Source organism: Glycine soja, chromosome 11 (assembly GCF_004193775.1).
Source record: "Glycine soja cultivar W05 chromosome 11, ASM419377v2, whole genome shotgun sequence".
Lineage (NCBI taxonomy): Eukaryota > Viridiplantae > Streptophyta > Magnoliopsida > Fabales > Fabaceae > Glycine > Glycine soja.
This window is the reverse complement of record NC_041012.1, coordinates 50,115,545-50,135,821: the sequence shown is the minus strand read 5'-3', so window position 1 is coordinate 50,135,821 and position 20,277 is coordinate 50,115,545. Positions and strand designations below refer to the sequence as shown.

The window sequence follows — 20,277 nt, the reverse complement described above, 5'->3', positions numbered from 1 at the left end:
AAAAGTACTAGTAACAATAAATAAGAAAAGAGATTATTAAATATGATCTGAAATTCATAAAAAATCCATTTTCAATCAATTTTAATCAGTAAAAGAATATGTGCTAAAACATTTCTTGATATGGAAATACAGACACCCAAGCCTATATATTCAATTGTTCTATTTATTTGATAAGATAAGAAGGTAGAAAAATAATTATGAGACTCACGTTAAATATTTCATCTCTCTAAAAGTATAAATAAAATGAATAAGTTTTTTATATAAAAAAGTAAATTATTATCTTTATTTTTTATAATGATTCTTTTTCAGGAATTTTATATTATCTTACATACAGATTTTAGCTTTTTTAAATTTTATTTTTATTAAATAAATTAAAATATAATATTACTTTAATTCCTATTCTTTCTTTCCTTTTTCTTTCTTTTTTAAATCAAACAATATCATTAAGTATTCATTTAGCGTTCCCTAACTTTTGTTTCAAAACCATTAGTAAAGTTAAATTTCATTAGCAGTTTAAAATTGTTGTTATATTAACACTCACCAATTTCATTAATAAAGGTAAGTGTATCAGAATCAGTAATATAAACTCTTCTTTTTAGTAATAAAATAGACGTTTTAAAGAAGTTTATTTGTCAATACTAAGCTTTATAACGTGGCAACTGGCTAGAACTCACCGAGTCTAGTGTCAAAAAGTTATACTTTGGTCATTAGGTTGAAAATAAATTAAAATACGAAAACAATAGTACGGAGAGATATAGGTATACTAAGAAAACAGAAGTATTAGTTTATTGATACTGATAGCCACTAGCCAGGTAAGTGCAGTTTTCACTTTTACAAAGAGAATGGATTTTTAAATCTGCCATTAAACATAGTGACTTTTTTATTAACTAAACCTGTAACACTTCGTATTTTCAGCGATATTTTGTTTTTACTTATATATTTTTTGGAAAATTTATTTAAAGATCATCTATCTTATAATTATATCAAGTCAAATGTATTTAATTATAAAATTTTTAAATAATAGATTATTGAAAAATAAATATATCTTATTAACATAAGTAACATAAATTAATTCTTTTAATTCTTTTAAGTTATTTTTAATTATACCATCTAATACTTGAACGGTTTCTTGAATTGTTTTGGCGGTATGATTGTTGAGGTGTTACAAAATTAATATGAATCTTTTTATTTAGTAAATCATTCATGATTAATGATTAATTATTAATTAATGAAGGGAAATGTACATCATGCATGTTACTTTGAATAATAGGCATGAATTATCCTAACACAGTAAAAAAAAAAAGGCATAAATTATCATTGAGTCTGTATCTTACAACGTCAAATCAAAATTTCACCACTAATAAGATATTTATTGCATGTTTATAGGTTATAAGTTAAGAGAATTTAAAAGTATATTTACTTCCAAAGCAATGAATTTTTCTTTTATATTTATAAATTAAAATTCACAATTATACATACAAATTTATAAAAATACTTTTCAAACTTGAAATTAAACGTAGCCTTAGCACCTGTTCAGATCAATACACTTGGTAGAGTTGTCTCTCATTTCCTTACAACGTAAATCTAATTTGTAAAATCTCAACTTATTGAAATTTTCTTAAAGAAAAAGAAAATCACTTTCTGTAAGTAATTTTGAGTTAGGTTAAAAGTAATAAGACAAAATTGTCCTGAACCTAATTAAAGAGGCAGGTTAATTTTGGGTTAATAATTTGTATCCGGCCTCTACCTCAAGGGGCAACTCTAGCTACCTGTACTCTACTTCAAATGGTTTCCATTGAAAAGATTTAAATCCATTAAATTACATGCCAGAGCATAGGTAACAAAATTAATTAGAACTTTATTATGCATTCAGATTCCTTTAGTTATACTGAGCTAGAAGTCTCAAACAATTCAAATTCAAATTCCAAAAAATTGACGATAGATATAAGAATTTAAAGGTTAAATTAATTTTTTTTTTAATTTTATTTTTTTTATTTAATTTAATCATCTAATTTTTTTTTATTTAATTTGATCCTTTATTAGATGCCTTTAAATTGTCATCAAATATATATATATATTTTTAAAATAGATTGATTTTAAAAAATAGAGTATCAGATTGAATAAAAAAAACTAAAAGATTAAATTAAATTAATTTTAAAATTAGAGGATCAAATTGAAAAAAAAAATTAAAAGATCAAATTGAACCTAAAGAGGATAAAAACTAATTTAACCTAATTTAAATTGAGTTTTACAAATATTTTAATCAAGATTTTAAAGCACTTACGTACAGTGATAATACGCGGAAAACAAACATTGAATGTTAAAAAAAAATAGTTGCATATTATTGTGTTAATGAGAAACTTAATAGTAAAAATATGAAGAATATGTCAACCGTATTCTTTAAAATAAAATTAAGAGTAAAAAATTATAAGGAGTGTTTGTAAAAAAAAACGTCATAATTTCTAATACAATCTTATCATAATTTTATTAATAATTTTTTAATTAACATCCGCTCATTCACAAACGTGGCCTTAAAAATACAAGAAAAAATGTTTTATGATTATTTTCTTCCTCTCATCTCACTTTCATTAACATATTTTTTTTCATACTACATTTCCCATACTTTTATGATAAAATAAAAGAGAAAAGTCAAATTTAAATTTATCTCCTTAATTATAAAAATATATATAAATGTAAATACAGTGTACGTACAAAAGTTAAAACTTAAGAGTGAACATATCATTACTCAATTAATATTCATTGTCATATAGTATTTGCTGCTTGAAATTGGATTTCTTTTTTTGTTCTATAAGACTAGGATTACAGATTTTCTTTTTAAGAAGTAAGTAATTTATTCAAATCAAGATATCTATGATATAGTAGGGTTAGTTCTTTCTCATCACTAAAAAAAAAAATGAATTATAATTACTAAATTTCGTGGTAAAAAATATTTTTCTATCGTTAATTTTAAAATTGTAGCCACAATATAAATTCTTCTGTTTACTAACGAAAGTGCATAATTAAATTAAAAATTTACTTGAAATCAAATATTTATTATCACTTAAATCAACGTCCCTTTGGTGGTTGTTGAAACTGTGTTTGTTATATTAAGGAACGTTCACGATTTTTTTTCTCTTTATAGAATGGGCAAACACCATTGAATTGAATATTCATCACTGGAGGAGAGTGATAATAGTGCTTAGTTGGGTACCAAAGTCAGAACTTAATTACAACCTTTTGGCTACATTGCATGCATGTTGGGTGAACGTACAGATTCTCCACCATCATTTGAAAGATAGAGCCATATATGGGTTGGTCTAAAAGAGAAGTCTTTGTGCTTGTGCACCACAACCAACGGTGTATGGAGTATTGATCTACAAAAAAGAACTGTTACGCCACATTGAAAGCGACCCAATTTGTTTAATATTATTCTCTTTTTATACTGGGTAGAGCAACTAAGCAACTAAGCAACTAAGCAATTGCACTTGCTGGAATCCAACAATTCACGTCCCTCTCTCTTTTCTGTTTCCTTTTTAATTTCAGAGCGAAGGATATTGTATACTACATGGCCCAGATAATCATATCATTAGTCATTCTCAACAAAATCAATGTCCTGTAAGATGCCATGCTACGTATTTGTCACATCCGCGACACTAAGTATGTGTTTGGGAGGAAGAAAACACATCTTGTGGCTTCCGCTCTAAGATGTTACATATTCAGTTATTTTTGCGTGAAGGATGATTTATGATTATAGTTATAAGATATTTTAATTAGTTTTTAGTTTTTTTATTATTTAAAAAATTTATTTGATTGTATGGTAAGTAAATTTATTTTTAGATTTTTTTTAAATATAAAGTTTCTAACTTTTTATATTTTCTTTTATTTTTATTTTTGATATTTTTTTGTTATCTTTTTAAAATAAGTCATGATATTTTTTTATTTTATTTTTTATTTTTTTAATTACTTTTAATGAATACTTCTAATTTAATAAATTAATTTTTCAGTTTATAGTTTTTAACAAGCTTTACAGCTAATTTGACCAAATATATAGCATATGTATTTTTTTCTTAAAAGCATAAGCAATAAGATTTTAGGTAAATATTCAATTATTCATACATTTGATGCCATGTTGAATAACTGATTATAAATTTAGAATTTAATTAATTTTAAACTGTAATAAAAAAATTAGCTGTAATTTTTACATTGAATCAAAACTTTTATACTAAAAATTATTATTTTCTTGTAAAATTAATTTGATTTAAAATCTATTTTATCTCACGTAATTAACATGCACTAGCTAAGTGTTTGTACTTTATTGATCACTTCTTAAGAATTTAAAAATAAAAAAAATATTAAATTAAAAGTGAAGTTTCATAATTTAAATGTTTAAAATATTAAATGTTAAATAATACACTCGTGTGGACATGATCATTTTAGTCAGAGAAATTAAATGGATTTTAACATTTTGATTTATAACTATAACGAATGAGATATCAGTGTTTGATCTTCACTTTTTTCTTCAAATTTTTTTTACTCTTTAATTATTATTACAAACCATCTCATTATTCTATTTCAACTTCTCACGTCCATTACATTGATTAAAAAAACGCATCAACTATCTTATTAGAATATTTTTATAATGAAAAACGAGAGAGAAATGTATATATATTATGAAAAAATATTACGTGAATAACTTTTTGAGATAAACTTTACGCTCAAAAGACAACACGGTTCTCAAGCCCGAAGATATACGAAAAATGGGCCGAAAAGGAAACTAAGCCCATTAGGAAAAAGCGATCCAATCGAGGCCCAGCAATGTCAGTGATTACTCTGCAACACACTGTCTCCTCTAACGACACACTCGCACAAGCACCATTCCCTGAACCACCGACGGAGCGAGAAAAACTAACCGAGACAGAAAGTGATCGCAATGTTGCGACACTTGGGCGTTCACGCGCCGCGTTTGGCCTTCAACTTCAAGTCGAGTTTAATTCACGGTGGCAGAGGCAAAACATTAACCACACGCGCATTCTCGTCCTCCGCCGCCGTATCGCCGCCGTCGAAGGCGATCGTGTACGAGGCGCACGGGGAACCGGACACGGTGACGAAGTTGGTGGAGGTTCCAGCGGTGGAAGTGAAAGAAAAAGACGTGTGTGTGAAGATGCTAGCTGCTCCTATCAACCCCTCCGATATAAATAGAATACAGGGCGTTTATCCGGTGCGGCCAGAACCACCGGCAGTGGGTGGGTACGAAGGCGTTGGAGAGGTTCACTCTGTGGGCTCCTCAGTTACTTCTCTCTCTCCCGGTGACTGGGTTATTCCCTCTCCACCATCTTTCGGTGCTTACTCTTTCTCTTTTTAATCCAATCTTGCAATTTTCGTTATTATATTTTTTTTATGGGTAAATGTTAGTTGTTAATTATTAATTTCTTTTATTAGCTGGAGAATTGAACCGTCCTCTTTTTCCTTTTACCATCAAATTAACCTTATAAGTCCTTCGTTATTATATTTTGAATACTTATTTATTTGATTTTGGCATCCACAGGGACGTGGCAGACTTATATTGTGAATGATGAGAAAGTTTGGCACAAGATAGAGAAGGGTGTGCCTATGGAATATGCTGCTACAATTACAGTTAATCCCTTGACTGCACTTCTCATGCTTGAACACTGCGTTACTTTGAACTCAGGTACTGGTAATGTTTTTTTTCTTCTTTTTATTCTCGGGGTTAATGAGTGGATTAATTGCATGTTTGGTTTCATGTTGAAATATCAGTTAACATGATTTTAGGAAATTTTTCATTTGTTTGGTTTTACACGTGCAGAATTAATTCTGGGATGAATCAATTTAGGTAGTTTTTGTGTTGGATAAGAAATTTTATACTGGATTTTAACTTGCTTTTAAATAAAAACATCTAAACACAAATCACATCATTTCAAAATCAACTTCAACCAATATCAATTTACGAATGCTTATACAAACACAAACTTAAATTTTGTGAATGTGGATGTGGATGTCAACAGGAGATGCTATTGTGCAAAATGGGGCTACCAGCATGGTTGGCCAGTGTGTCATTCAGATTGCAAAATCACGTGGCATTCACAATATCAATATTATAAGGGACAGGTGCTCATGGGAAGGTTCTTTGCTAGTTTTGTTATTAACTTCTATGTATTTATTTTGATTATGGTTTGTTTTTTCATTACAACACAATTTTTTGCACTGTTTTAAAATATAATGTGATTATTAAGATATCCTTATTATTCCCTCCCTTTTTTTCACTTCTGGCAGAATGAGAATACTTAATTTTGCATTGCAAATCCTTCTGCTGCAGGCCTGGGGTCGACGAAGTAAAAGAAAGGCTTAAGAATTTGGGTGCTGATGAAGTTTTCACTGAGAGCGAATTGGAAGTGAAGAATGTCAAGAGTCTCCTGGTATACCTTGGCTTGCTATTGTTGTTTTGGTCTATGCAATGAGATAGATGTCAATTTATCAGATATGATTCTATTTATTTGTCATTTTGAACTTGCTTCTATGAGATGCTAAGGAAGTTGAGAGAAAATATTGTTTTGAAGCATTATTATATCGAATTCAGGTGACTTATTATGCATCAAATTGACATGCTAGGGTGGTATACCTGAACCTGTTTTGGGATTTAACTGTGTTGGTGGCAATGCTGCTTCTCTGGTACTCAAATTTTTGAGGTATGATATGAGATATTGGGTGAAAAATTTAAAGTAGAAACATTCTCTTCTGTTATTATTATGACAATTTAAGTCCATACCTTGCAGACAGGGAGGAACTATGGTGACTTATGGTGGAATGTCTAAAAAACCTGTCTCTGTGTCAACATCATCCTTCATATTTAAGGTCAGGCAGTGATTTCCGATCCTTGTCTTTCCTCTCATAGCTGGTTACTTCAGTCTATTATGAGCACCATTTTTAGTTAAATCTTGATATATATTGGTTAACTGTGAATAACATGAAGCGTAATGATAATCAATCTTATATAAAGTTGAATCTTATTAAAATATCCATGAAAAGTGTTGACTGTCTGACTGAGGAGTTTACATCTTCCGATTAGTTTCTACTAATATACCTGATAGGCCAATAGTTAGTACTTGGAAGTGGTTCAAATTAAGAAGGTTTCTACTTTAAAGACTTGTTGAGATAACTACAGCTCTATGAAAAATTGATGATATGTGATATTCTGTCTGAATGTTCTGGGGTTGGGTTGGGTATAAATGATACTAGTAAAGTTATCCAGGTCACTTAATCTGTGTTCTTGAAAGGTCACCTTGGGTTAGGGAGGCTTAAGCTCAACTAATACTTGTGAGTTCATGAACCTTCTAATGGGTCCATGTTTTTAGCTTATAAATCTTTGCCTTTCACAAGCAAGATCTAACCTAGCAGTAAAAAGAGTTGAAAAATGAATTTTTAGGTGTGTGTGCAACTTCTCTCTAGAGCGTTTGCAAGCAGGGCATACCAGTCATGTTTACAAACATTGCTATTCATCCACTGGATACTTTTATTTTTTATTTTTTTGAGTGATGCAAGACTCTGCCTGATAGATTCTATGTAATTGAAGTTCTGCAAACAACTTAAGACATAATTCTAGAGTTGTGGTTCTTTTGTGCTGGGAATCTGTACTGGATGGTATCTCTTATTGAAGAATTAATGAAATGTTGATATCAAGATGCCCAGATATTTGCGTGATTGGATGAACGAGTTTTTAATTTACCCAACAAATCTCATATGCCTGTTTAGGTGACTAAGTCGCCATATTTTTTGGTAATAGAATCAGAAAGTACAGAATTGAGGATTTTAGAATACCTGTTTGAAATGACATTTGATTGGGTTAAATATGTTTAAGGTCTCTGATAAATTACCGAATTTTGTTCTAGGTCCCTAATAAATTTTTCCGTTGTTTTGAGTTCTCAATATATTGAAATTTTTGTTATGAGTCTCTGTTATCAATTAAGCGATGGTGTGTCACTTTACAAGCTTATTTTCTCAACATTATCAACAATTGGAATAATGTCACGTCATTACTCATCTGACGACAAGGACTCAAAACAAAAGTTTTAATATATCAGGGACTCAAAACAAAGAAAAATCTTGTTAGGAACCCAAAACAAAATTCGACCATTTATCAGGACTTTAAACATATTTAAGTCTATTTGATCAATCAAATTAAGAGTGGGAAAATAGCCAGAAAAAGAAGAACTGCTCATGTTGGACCATGAACATTGGGAATTAAGATCTCCCTTGATTTCATAACATTTATGGTCTAATCTTTCAAACTACAGTAGCATATTGATCTAGTTAATCGAATATGACCATAGTGTAGAGGCACATATTTGCAGGATATTTCCTTGAGGGGATTTTGGCTGCAGAAGTGGTTGAGCACAGATAAAGCTGAAGAGAGCAGAGGAATGATAGACAGACTTTTGAGTCTTGTACAAGAAGGAAAGTTAAAATACAAGTATGTTTTCTATTCTACCTTTCAGAGATGGATTGGGTTGTATTCACTCAATACAGTCAAATTGCTTTTGAATGTTCTCACATTTCTGTTTCTCATTCATTTAACTTACCAGTTTCACTTAATGGTCGCTCTGTTTGCAGGATGGATTTGGCTCCATTTGAGGATTTCAACACAGCATTGGATAAAGCTCTGGGAAAACTTGGGAGCCAACCTAAGCAAGTGATCAAATTCTAGACGTGTTGGTGTTGTTTATACAATTTTCTGTTAGATAAAAAATTGTTCTGGAATTTCCAAGAAAAAGCAATCTGGGAAGGAAAATGACTTTTCAGAGGGATCTATAGATTTGTAGTGCAAGATATAAGAATTAGATTTAATTTTGTTATGCTGTCAACGTAAAGATTTTTACGCTGTTAATTAATAAAAACTCGTGTGCCCCTATTACTGAGCATTTAATTAATGAGATTTTGGTCTTATTAATGTTTTCATTGACTTGTCTTATTTAACCTTCTAAAATCTAAGCATTTTATCTTAAAACTGTAATAACTTTTTATCAAGAACTTTTTTTTAGAAATTTTGACAATTCTTTTAATCAATTGAATTGTTTTTGATATATTCATCAATATTTATAATTTCAAATACTTTTTTTTTTCTTCTCTCGTACCCTTTTTTCTTGTGTGCCCGGAAGACATCTTTTTTAGATGCAGAAATCATTGAGATAAATTATCTCTTAATAATGTCTTTACAATTAAAAGTCAAATATATTCAACATGTTACTGGGTGATGGTACCATTTTTAAGACAGTATAACAAATTGAATCAATTGTGGAAAATTAGCAATAAAGAACAAAACTTACAAGCCTAAGATGAGTGTAAGAAACTCAAATTGCTTTGCCGCAGCAAGTGACAGTTTGAAAACATTTAATAAGGTTTAACATTATAACAAGAAAATTTCAAGATCACACAACGAATCTAGGAGGATCAATAGGATAGATAAGGAGCAAAATCTCAAATCCATTTATATCATGCACACGGGAGACCAAACCCATCCAAATTGAATTCTTAGCAAAAACTTGGACCAACAAGCTCAACCCTCTCACAGGTTCAATACAAAGATGAAGAGTGTTAACAACACACTCTTTTGGGCACAATTTGAGTTTTTGGTTAAAATTTATTAAAAATAATAAACTACACGTGAGATTCATTAAATAAGAAATAAGATCACAATATGAATTAACTGTAAGTTACTTGCATTTCAAGAACTCTTTCTAGGCAATTTGAAATTTGTTTCCTTGGAAAAACCAATCTTCTGAAATGCTCCAAATCCCAATATTAATAGTGAAATCCCGTCCAATCTTGAAAAAAACTACCAGCTCAAGAAAGCGTAGCTAAACTAATGCTTAGAAAAAGCAACCAACTAAAGGCTCTTGATCATGCAAACAAACACGAGCCAATGAAAAAACAACTTGACCCAGTGTATCATGTGTAACTTATATGCGCTTCAAATGAATCGCAAGATTATGCCATAATAAATTATTACATTATTTTAGTGATCACCAAAATCACCTATTACTTGCAAATATCATCTTTTTAGAACCCTTGCCTTAAAGAATCAAAGCCTTTGCCACGTAAAGCAGACGGGGCGGGGCCTATGAAGCGCATTCCTTTGTCAATATGTAGTCCACTGCTTCTTCTACAGTGTCAACCACCTGCAAAAGCGAACTTGCATTATAAACTTATAATCACCACAAGGTATTTTTCCTTCAGAATGAGTGAATGACAACGTTAGTCACAAATTTAAATCATCAGCTCGACACAAGGCTACCATATGGGCAGTATTGCCTTGATTACAACTCCCCAAAAATTTCAAATTATGGTTTGGACAATTCAATTCAAACCGTGTTATAATCATAAGCACATTCCCTTAGAAACAGGTGCTCTCCATGGGTATGGTGACATAATGCAAGTATTTCATAACAGTCCTCCATCTATTTTTCAAAAGGTGAAAAAAAACACCTAAGGCCCAAAACAAATAATAATAATAAATTAATAATACTAATCTTGTTCATCTCGGTTCTTTATTGTATGCCTAAGTCTAACTCAGATTGCAAATCCGTTTTACTTTTGATCAGGCTACCACTAGTTCCCATTGTGGCACCAACAGCGGAAGTAAAAAAATGCCTGTCTCTATCTTATTCTCCAAATATCCATATGACCACACCGCAGTCCAAAGAAACTTAAAGAGTGAGAAGAAAAAAGTGCAAGTGTATTCATGATTTTTTTCTAGAGAAACACAAGGACTTACCAGATCTGCTGAAAATTTGTCATGATTTTCCTTCCCCTTGAAAACCCCAGTTCTGGTGAGAATAGAAAACCAAGGATGCCCAGTCTGAAAATGCAATTTAATAGTATCATTTGTCAGCAGATAACTTTACCCATCCCACTTGTGAAATCCAAAGCCATGAGACAAACCTGTCGTGCACCTTTGATATCAACTGCAGGATTATCTCCAATCATGTAAAGTGTTTTAAAATATGAAGTGTTATCATGATTTATATCATAGAAATCATCATAAAGTGACGCCACAAGTTTCTCTAACAGAATTTCTGCATTCTTGAATACAGATGGATGTGGTTTGCCAAAACTGGTATACTCCAAGGATTGAGGGTGGATCCTGCACATAGAGCAATTAATGGTTATAGATATATGAAGGTTCTTAAGAACCTAAATATGAATTAAATCTGCACCAATGCCATTAAACTAATTTGGTTTCTATTTTGATATTATGCTTAAATAGCTTCTTGTGTTTGCATGAGTGTATTGAAGCATTCAATTTAAACTTTAAAGGAACTAGTGTAATGAAGACGCATTAACAGGTAGATAATAGGCAGTCTTACCTATTGAAGATGGATTCTAATGCAATCCGGAAAGCTCCCATTCCAAGACGTTCAGAAGGAAATTTAGTCTACCTTTTGTGGGACCTTGTCAGTAAGTATAGTAGTATAGAATTTTAAAAGGACCCCATATAATCTGTATCTTTCTGCAAGACTTATCCATAGAAAAAACAACCAACCTGGTATTCAAGGTCATCATTTGCAAAATATATGTGTGGTTGTGGTCCAACATTTCTTCCGGGAAGGCCTCCTGTTTTCAAGATGTCACAGAGAACCTGAATGAAAAGCCTTGGTCATTCACATATCCATCAAAGCCATGTCCATGCAAATAAAATAAAATAAAAAAATAAAATCTAAGAACTTCTAAAAACCCAAAGTAGAGAATATATTTGTATTTGTTCTCACTTATCAGAAAAACAAGCCAAGTCATAATTCAATATGATTAAACTAAAACTAGTAAATTTGTCAGCAGCTTGAAAGTCTCAAGTGTTAAACTTAGTTGTATGCTTCTCTTAATTTTGAATCCTTGTAGAATGCAAGTATATAGTATAGCATTGACTTTTCCTGTGTCTCATTTTTTTGTTTGCTTCTTTTGATTTCATTTCATTTTGACAAAGCCAAGGCCCATGAATTAAACACAGACCACTCTCAGTTACTTTTCCAAGAATTGGCAGTGTACATGATATTATATCTAGTGTATTAAAAGCTAAACATAGATTTAGTCTAACACTAGCTCATTTTTCTCTATTGAATATTCACCAAAGCAAATGGCTTTGATCCCTGAACGAGCACGTATGTCACAAAAAAACAATGAGCAATTTAGTTCACCATGAAGGAAGAGACCAAAACCATTTATTATCTAATTAGTAATTGTGTTGTTTAATTTCATATACAAGTCATGCTGCTTTGCGAGGAAAAAATGATTGCACAATGGCTAAACTTTCCAATGCTTCCGGTATAAGCTGTTAGACAATATTATTGTTCTTCCTAACCTGTACATCCATCACTAAATAAATAGGAAAGATAAAAGAAAGCAAGTTCATACGGATCACTCATAAAATCTGTGTAACCTGAATGTCCCTGCTCCAATCAACAGGGTCACTAACTACAAATGCTGCTTGAACCCTTTTAGAGAAGACATCATTCCTTGGAACACTCTCATTGAACTTTGCATTCTGTGTAACAGCCAGCTTGGTTGTCCATTTCTTGTATGGAGCCAGTGGATCAATGTTTTCAAAGCATGAGGCATATTCATCAATTGAAAGAACATATCTGAATGAAACAATCAACAAGAAGATGGTGTTAGATTGCTTACTCAACATTTTTATTAATCATCAAATAAGCCTGTTATCTTAAAACCTTACCTAAAACCATATTCTGTCATCACAGCTGCAGGTTCCCCTTTTCCCACAGCAACAATGAGATCGTTCTCAAATCTGTGTAAAGTAAAAAAAGAAATTATGAGATAAACATAATGCAACGAAATGGCACGAAGACCCCAAACTGCATGTTAGTCTTATTGGTTTCAACATGTAAAATCATGTGCAAAAGATGGTTTCAGCATGAAATATTTATTTGCAACCAGATTAGAAGATGTGTATGCGGTATGCCTACCTCTTGACCAATTGTTTAAATGGAGAATGGCCCTGTAAAACCTGCACAACAATCAGGTTTGGGTAAGGGAAGAACATTTGCAATGTCAACAGAATTTAGGGCAACAATGTGAAATGGCAATTACTTGTGACTTTTCAGAGACACGTGTGCATGCAACAAACAAACTGAGAAATAAAACCACACACATATGCAGCCTGTTTAGATAAACCTCTCTATAAGTATTTCTAGGAGAAGAAAATAAGAAGGAAAAATGAAATAGGCTTCTCTATAAGCTAAAATTAGTTTATGCATAAGTTAATTTGTAGAAGTTTTCTCTTACTAGCTTCCCCAAAAGTTGATTTTTAACCAAGTTAATTTTAGCTTAAGGGGAAGCTTATTTCTTTTTTTTTTCTAATTTCCTTCTCCCAAAAGTGCTTATGGAGAAGTTTATGCAAACAAGCCCACATTATATATCACTACGCAGGGGAAGAAGAGAAAGAAAAGTCAGTTACAATAGGTTATCGCATATTGCCAAAATGAAGAAAGTATCAAATATTTTCTTATGTTCATTAAGATATCTACTTTTTCATCTAATGCTTTCAAAGGATATAACGTACCTGCGAAGGTGTGACATTTATACCCAACAGTTTACTTAGTTCAAAAGCTCTTTTAGCTTCAGGATAGCCACCACCTACATTAAAATTTGAAATTAACATTAAAAAATTGGCGCTTTATTTCAAACAAATTACTAGTGCAGGGCCGGACTTGCAGATGAGTCATCTCAATATTTCTTCTTATTTTCTTCACTTAGAAGTGCTTCTAAAGAAGCTTATTCAAACAGGCCTTAACTGAACCACACTAATGTAATAAGGCAATTTCAAAGATGCATCTAAACTTAACGGCACAGATAAACAATTATAAAAATAGAAGAACTCACCATTAGTGAGGAAAACGTAAGGGATTTTCAATTTACCTAACAACATAAACAAATCAAGAAATTCATGAGTCTATAACAGTGAATAAGAAATGGCGAAAATGAAAACAGAGAGTTTGTTTTTATTTATTTATTTGGTTTACCATCGGCGTCGTATAATCTTTTCAGTGCTCCGGGAGAGCCACCGACGGGGGAGTTTCCGAGCAAAAGGACACCGTCGATGTCGAAAGCGATGCCAAATGTAGGCCTGCAAGCTCTACATCAGTTAACGTATTCGAAACCATAAAGTTAGGAAAGTGATGATTCAATATAAAAAGAGAACGAGCAATGTGAGGTTTCACGATTGACGAACCGTTCCGATCGGTGAGAGAATGCGCGTGAGAGTAGATATGAAAACACAGTTCGCTTTCTCGCCTTGGTTAAGAGTTGGAAGCTCATTGCTGCAACGGTTTTCCCTTTCGCAACTTCTGAATCAGCAGAGTGTGAGAGCAATAGTTTGTTGCTCACTTCCCCATATTTCTGCCCTCAACATCCAGACCAATAACGTTTAGCCCATAAAGTGATTAGCCCATCGAGCTAGGCCCAAACCTTTTTACCCAAACACTTCAGTATTACAATTTACTCAACGGCATATATTCACATACTGTTTTCTTTTTTTTAAGTTAAATTGTAATTTTAGTCTCCTTCTCATTTAAATTCATAATTTTAATCTTCCTCTTCTGTTTTCCATAATAGGAAAACTAAATATCTTAATTTAAAAATAATCAAAATCACATATTTAAAACTATAAAAGAACAAAATTATAATTTAACTTTTATGAAATTGAAGATAACATCAACAAATTTACAATAAATCAGTTATCTTTTTCAATCAATTATCCTTGACACATGGAAAAATTGAGCAAGCATATCATAGACATGTATATTTTTCTATAAAACTGCGACATTTATAGCACATAACACGATTATTAATGATGTTATAATTGCACTCAAAACTATATGAATCTTATAATGATTGTAACTAATAAATAAAATTAAAATTAAAACTAAATTTAACCACATTTTAGAAAAATAAAAACATATTTAAGTCATTAAAATATTATGTATTAAGGATGCATTAAACAACTAATATTCCTTTTGTCTTACTCCTCTATTTCAACAAGGGATAAAAAATTTGACTAATTTAAAATTTGACTTAAAAATATATAAATTTTCATCAATAATTATTTTCATAAAAAATCAAAGTCAAATAATATTTAAACTATTTAACCTTAACTTCAACAAGTTAATTCCTTTTTCCGAATCTTGGATAACCAACTCATATTGAAACTTGCTTGCCGGCACATTATCTATTATCTATTTGATACATAGTGCTGCATAGTCAATGACAAACACAAGTCCTACGTCACTAATTTGATATCACTGAGTGATGACTACTCCGACGTAAAACAGCAAATGCTTAGTGAAGAATGTAGGACTGCGGCTGGAATCTAGAAGAAGAATGATATTTTATTAAATGCCGTCCTTGGCCTCGTGAGGTTATCGCGAATATGATTGCGACCTACAATTTGCATTCTTTTATAAAACAAAGTTCACATCTGGGGTTTATGTTCAGACGCTAAGGAAAGAAAATACGAGGAATCTTCCATACCTGGATCAATTTGGCAATTACTACGGATGCATATCATTAAGGAAGTTCATTTATACTAAGTATCTCTCTCAATTAAGTGAGAATTGTTTGGATTTTCTCCCAAAGTTGTAATTTCCTGAGTTTAAAATTGTTTTGCTAAACCTAAAGGTTTTTGGGGTGTGCTTTAGAGCAACTCCAATGGGAGTTGTTAGTATAATTTTTAGCTCTAGGAATTAGAAAGATCTGACATTCATGTGTAAGAATCGTTCAACTACGAGAACCAATCAAATTATTAAGCACTATAATATAATTCTTACAGCAAAACATCAATAACAAAAGATGAGTGTAAACAACAATGAAAAAATACTGTAAAGCAACACCAGAAGCCAAGAAACAAAAAAGGAAAAGTCGACTTGTTAAATTAAACAAAAATTTGTAACATTCATGGTGGTGCAGTACTTGTCTATGTTTGTCGTCAACAAAACGAAATGAAAAAAAAAAAAAAAAATAGTTGTATGAATATAAGGAAAAAAAACTTGAGTCCCGAATGAAATACGTTCACTCCATTTTCGGCCTGAAATTTAAGTGGAAAAGGCCTAGATATTTCGAATTCCCTTTCTACCCCTTGAAAATTGATTTATGTGTGTGATCTAATTTTTTTTAGGCTAAAGACAAATGTGTATTTTCTTCGGTAGACTTATTTCCCTTTGTTTCCTTTTTAATATATCCAAACAAATGAGATAAAAATTGAAATTATTTCATTTCCAAATTCTGTCAATCTATACAACATAAATTTAATTTAAATCGACTTCAAATTTTATCTATCCTGTATCTTCTTCTTCTTCTTTTTTGTATTTATTTTCTCTAGATTTCCACCCTTATATCCTAACATAAAGTTAGAAAACTAGTTTAGTAATTCGAGCAATGAGTCAGTTAGGTATGGTAATACAAAAATATCGATAAAGTCTGAATCAGCATTGGTATTTTTTTAATAACTAAATAATCATTGGTCCCAAGTCGTTCCGTGCTCCTTGAGAGCTTTTGTTTTTTCTTTACTTGTTCAAACAAGGAGACGTCGATGATTAGCAAGCTCCGATGGTCAATAGAAAAGCACCGGAATAATGGGGATTTTTGCTTTCAACTTTGTAACCATTTAATTTAATTAGAGCAAAGAAGAAAGGAAAAAAAAGAGTCTATAAGGAGATAAAACTCATAAGCTGCGAAATTTTATTTACAACATCAACAACTATATCCACATTAACATTAGAATAAAAAAAGAACCAAGACATCAAGCCATTAAAAATTAAATTGGACAAAACTATATACATATATATACAGTAGTAGTATAATAAAGTGAAGGTGTCTCTAATAAGAAGTGGTTGAAATCGAGAATCTGTGGGACCCGGTGTGAGAGTTGAGAGATTCAGAAGAACTATAGCCACTGGAAGTTGAGCTGAGAGGAGCGGCGAGAGTCTCCTTGTCCTTCTCCTTCCGACGACCGGAACACGACAACACCGCGGCGACGCTCTTGAACACCATAATCTTGATTCGACCTCTCCTCGGCTGAACCATTTGAGTGGCTCTTGCTGGAACCATGGGATTCGAAGCAGAATTTTTTTGGGGGGAAAGAAAAGGAAGAAGTTTTCAAGTAGAAGTGTGAGGTGTGAGTGGTTGCAGAAGAGAGTTTTATAGCGTAGTTTCCTGTAGCAGTCTTGTTGCCCAAGTTTCGTGTTTTCTTTTCTTTTAATTTAATTAATTATGAGATGACTCATCATCTTAAGACTGAGTTTGGCACTTTGTCTTGTGTGGCTGCTTTGGCTTCCGGACACGGGATGGACACTTGAAAGAAACACTAAGCTTCAATTTACAAATAAGTATCTTTATCGGATTTGACGCGGGTCAATTGATTCCGCTTCTCATTGTTAAGAATTTTACACACAAAAAATTAAATATTTCCAAGGTTTATTATTACAGTGTAAATGTTTGTTAGTTAAATTTCTTCAATGTATTTGTATTAAAATATTTACAACATTTCACATATAACTGAATTAGATCTTTTTAGCATATTTATACTAAAACTGTTATATAAACATATTAAAAATTAATTTAGATACGTGACAATCTAAAAATAAAAACTAAATCATAATTTAATTATAAATTATCATATATAATAAAATTATTAATTTTTATAATAATTATTTTAAAATTATACTTAATATCTTCATTAATTAATAAAAAAATTACTTTAACAATACTTGAAAAAGTATAATATTATATATATATATATATATATATATATATATATATATATATATCTGCAAAAACTGAAGATAAATACTAAAAATTTATAATAAAAATTTAAGTATTTTTTTAACTAAAACCCTTGATAAATTAAACTCTCTATAAAATTATTTTTTCTTTAACAAACATTCTACCATCATTAATCATTAAATTTGTCAAGTCGTCAGTGCCCAGTGAAGTACAATAGAATAGAAAAGGGGGGAAAAAGAACGGGCGCTTTTCACAATTATCTCCGAATTTATGTTTGGGCCTATTACCTGAACACCTTATACCCCTTCTTACCCGTTAATTATTCATTATATCTTTTTTTTTCTTAAAGGAATACATTCATTAGAATTTTTTTTCATTTCTGGAAATATTTTCTTCAAAATAACATATATTTATTCTGAAAATATATTATAAGTATATATTATTTTAAAAATAAGTTTCCGATAATAATAAAATATAACTTGACATCGTTGAATTTGTACAAATTTATATTACACCTAGATGTTTATTAATTTTATTATCATTTTATTGATAATATTATTTAAATCTTATCTAAAATATTATTTTGATATTATTTATGTTGTTCTTTATACTTTAATTTTAAACTTTTCATCTTCACCTCATATTCATTATACAATATTATATATATGTAAAATTGGGCCTCTTTTTTCCGATAGGATGAAAATAAGGCAGAAAGGTACTTAAATAATAATAAATAAATAAATAAGCCGAAGGTACTATGAAAGAAAGCGAGCAAAAGGTACTTTTCGAAATTAAATTGTAATCCGGTCGTGTCATTATTATTTGCCCTAGTGTAAAGGCCGTTCCCAGTTGCTTCTTTTCCAGAATTTTAATTAATTAAAAAACATAAGGCGATCAATTTTTTGAACAGATTCCCAGTCTCCATATTGAACTAGGCACCCATGGCGAAAAATCATGTCATGTGTTTTTCTTTTTTTCCGGAGAAACCAAATTGATAGGCAAAACTGCAAAAAATAAAGCAAGACTAATTTGATATAATACAGTATTTTTTCTCTAGTTTTTTTCCTGGGAAAAGTTTCGTAATAGTAATATTATAGCTGCAAGAAAAAAGTACATGCCATAACATAAGATACGCGCGACGGCCCGAGTATCCTAATCCCTAAAGCATAAAGGGTAACAACGATAAAAGACAGGGTAGGTACGTAGCTCCTCTAGTTCTGTCATCTCTCAAAAACAACACTAGCAGTAGCAGAGTTTACGGAAAAGTTCCTGGTCAACCAGCAAAAACATTGGTTAAGCCACGTAGAAAAAAGCCACTTGATTGATTCTAGGTGACATCGGAGGAGTTGGCCTCAGAGTTGTAGCCACTACTTGGGGGTGGGGTAGAAGATGCAGAACCTGAACCGCCCCCATTTCCAATCACGTTTCGAAGCGATTCCCCTGTTTTTGAGATAGTGGAGGCCACTGAATTCACAAGGCTAGTAAAAATTTGAGCCTTGATCTGACCTCGTTTTGGGGGAAGGCTCGCTTTCTTCCTTTGGGGTGTTTCTGACATTCTCTATAGTTTGGATCGGATCTGTGAAAATCAGAAGAAGAAAAAAGAAAAAAGAGAAAAGAGAGCAGGTTCTGAAAAAGAAAAAAGAACAAGAAACAGAAGGGTTTCTGTCAGTGTAGAGAGTATACAGATTTGAAGAAAAATAAAAAAATTAGGATTAATTACTTGAGTGAGAGGTGGAGAATATGCCAAGTTTAACAGAAGTTGGAAGAAGAGAAGAAGGGAGGAGTTTGGGACTAGGAGATTAGCTCTATGGAATGCGAGAGAAATAGTAATTTATAAACGATGGATGTGAGCCTGTGAGGTGTATACGTACGTACTACGTAGGACTACGGAGGAGTGAAACTAACGTGGTACATATCCATTTCCAAGACTGAGCCAATCCATACGTGACACAAGCGTAAGGAAAAAAGGTTATGCCTTTTATCATTACTTCCGTCACCGTTAATTCACCACTTCACTTTTTGCATGCACAACAACTATTTTAATTAATTCACCTTCCGTCATCGTAGTATGTTGTGGTACTACGATGCAGACGCGAAAAAGAGAAATATTAAGGATATAAAGTCATAATTCAAGTTTCAAATATTATTGAAGAAAAAAAGCTTAAAAACTACATTCATTTTCATTTTTTCTTCTCACTCTTCCATTCATCTAAATAAATAACATATTTTTCTTTCATTCTGCTTTCTCTTCTTATTTTTTCAACATTCATAATCTCTCAATAATATTTTTTTCTTCGCTTGCTTAATACAATTATCCTAGAAATAATATAGCTAGTGCTCCAAACGTGGATAGAGTTTTTGCCTTTTATATTGGCCTCAACACTATAAAATAGTACTCGTATCATTTATTGAATTGCACGACGATCTTCATTATTATTAGATTAAGCACACACAAAGTATTAACATAATAGCAAT

General features: G+C 31.4%; 2 protein-coding genes across 4 annotated transcripts; one reads left to right on the top strand and one right to left on the bottom strand.

The window, feature by feature from the left end:
• Positions 1–4,843: 4,843 nt before the first annotated feature.
• LOC114372882 (enoyl-[acyl-carrier-protein] reductase, mitochondrial) lies at positions 4,844–8,958 on the top strand. 2 transcript variants are annotated; one of them, XM_028330440.1, is made up of 8 exons: positions 4,844–5,339; positions 5,546–5,689; positions 6,024–6,126; positions 6,335–6,434; positions 6,628–6,704; positions 6,792–6,870; positions 8,367–8,485; positions 8,626–8,958. In XM_028330440.1, the coding sequence occupies exons 1-8, from the start codon at positions 4,931–4,933 to the stop codon at positions 8,717–8,719; spliced, it is 1,125 nt and encodes a 374-aa protein (XP_028186241.1). In that variant the 5' UTR covers positions 4,844–4,930; the 3' UTR covers positions 8,720–8,958. The 2 variants fall into 2 exon arrangements, with proteins under 2 accessions (XP_028186241.1, XP_028186240.1); XM_028330439.1 differs by having other exon boundaries at positions 5,546–5,695.
• A 596-nt stretch (positions 8,959–9,554) lies between these two features.
• Positions 9,555–14,409, bottom strand: LOC114374880 (uncharacterized protein YKR070W). Of its 2 annotated transcripts, none has more exons than XM_028332596.1 (12): positions 14,255–14,409; positions 14,046–14,158; positions 13,906–13,941; positions 13,586–13,659; positions 12,990–13,030; positions 12,740–12,811; positions 12,446–12,647; positions 11,555–11,650; positions 11,379–11,446; positions 10,954–11,155; positions 10,787–10,870; positions 9,555–10,190 (listed from the first exon to the last, which is right to left on the bottom strand). In XM_028332596.1, exons 1-12 carry the CDS (start codon positions 14,338–14,340, stop codon positions 10,131–10,133), a joined length of 1,134 nt encoding a protein of 377 aa, XP_028188397.1. In that variant the 5' UTR covers positions 14,341–14,409; the 3' UTR covers positions 9,555–10,130. The 2 variants fall into 2 exon arrangements, with proteins under 2 accessions (XP_028188397.1, XP_028188398.1); XM_028332597.1 differs by having other exon boundaries at positions 14,046–14,149; positions 14,255–14,402.
• Between the last annotated feature and the right edge of the window lie 5,868 nt (positions 14,410–20,277).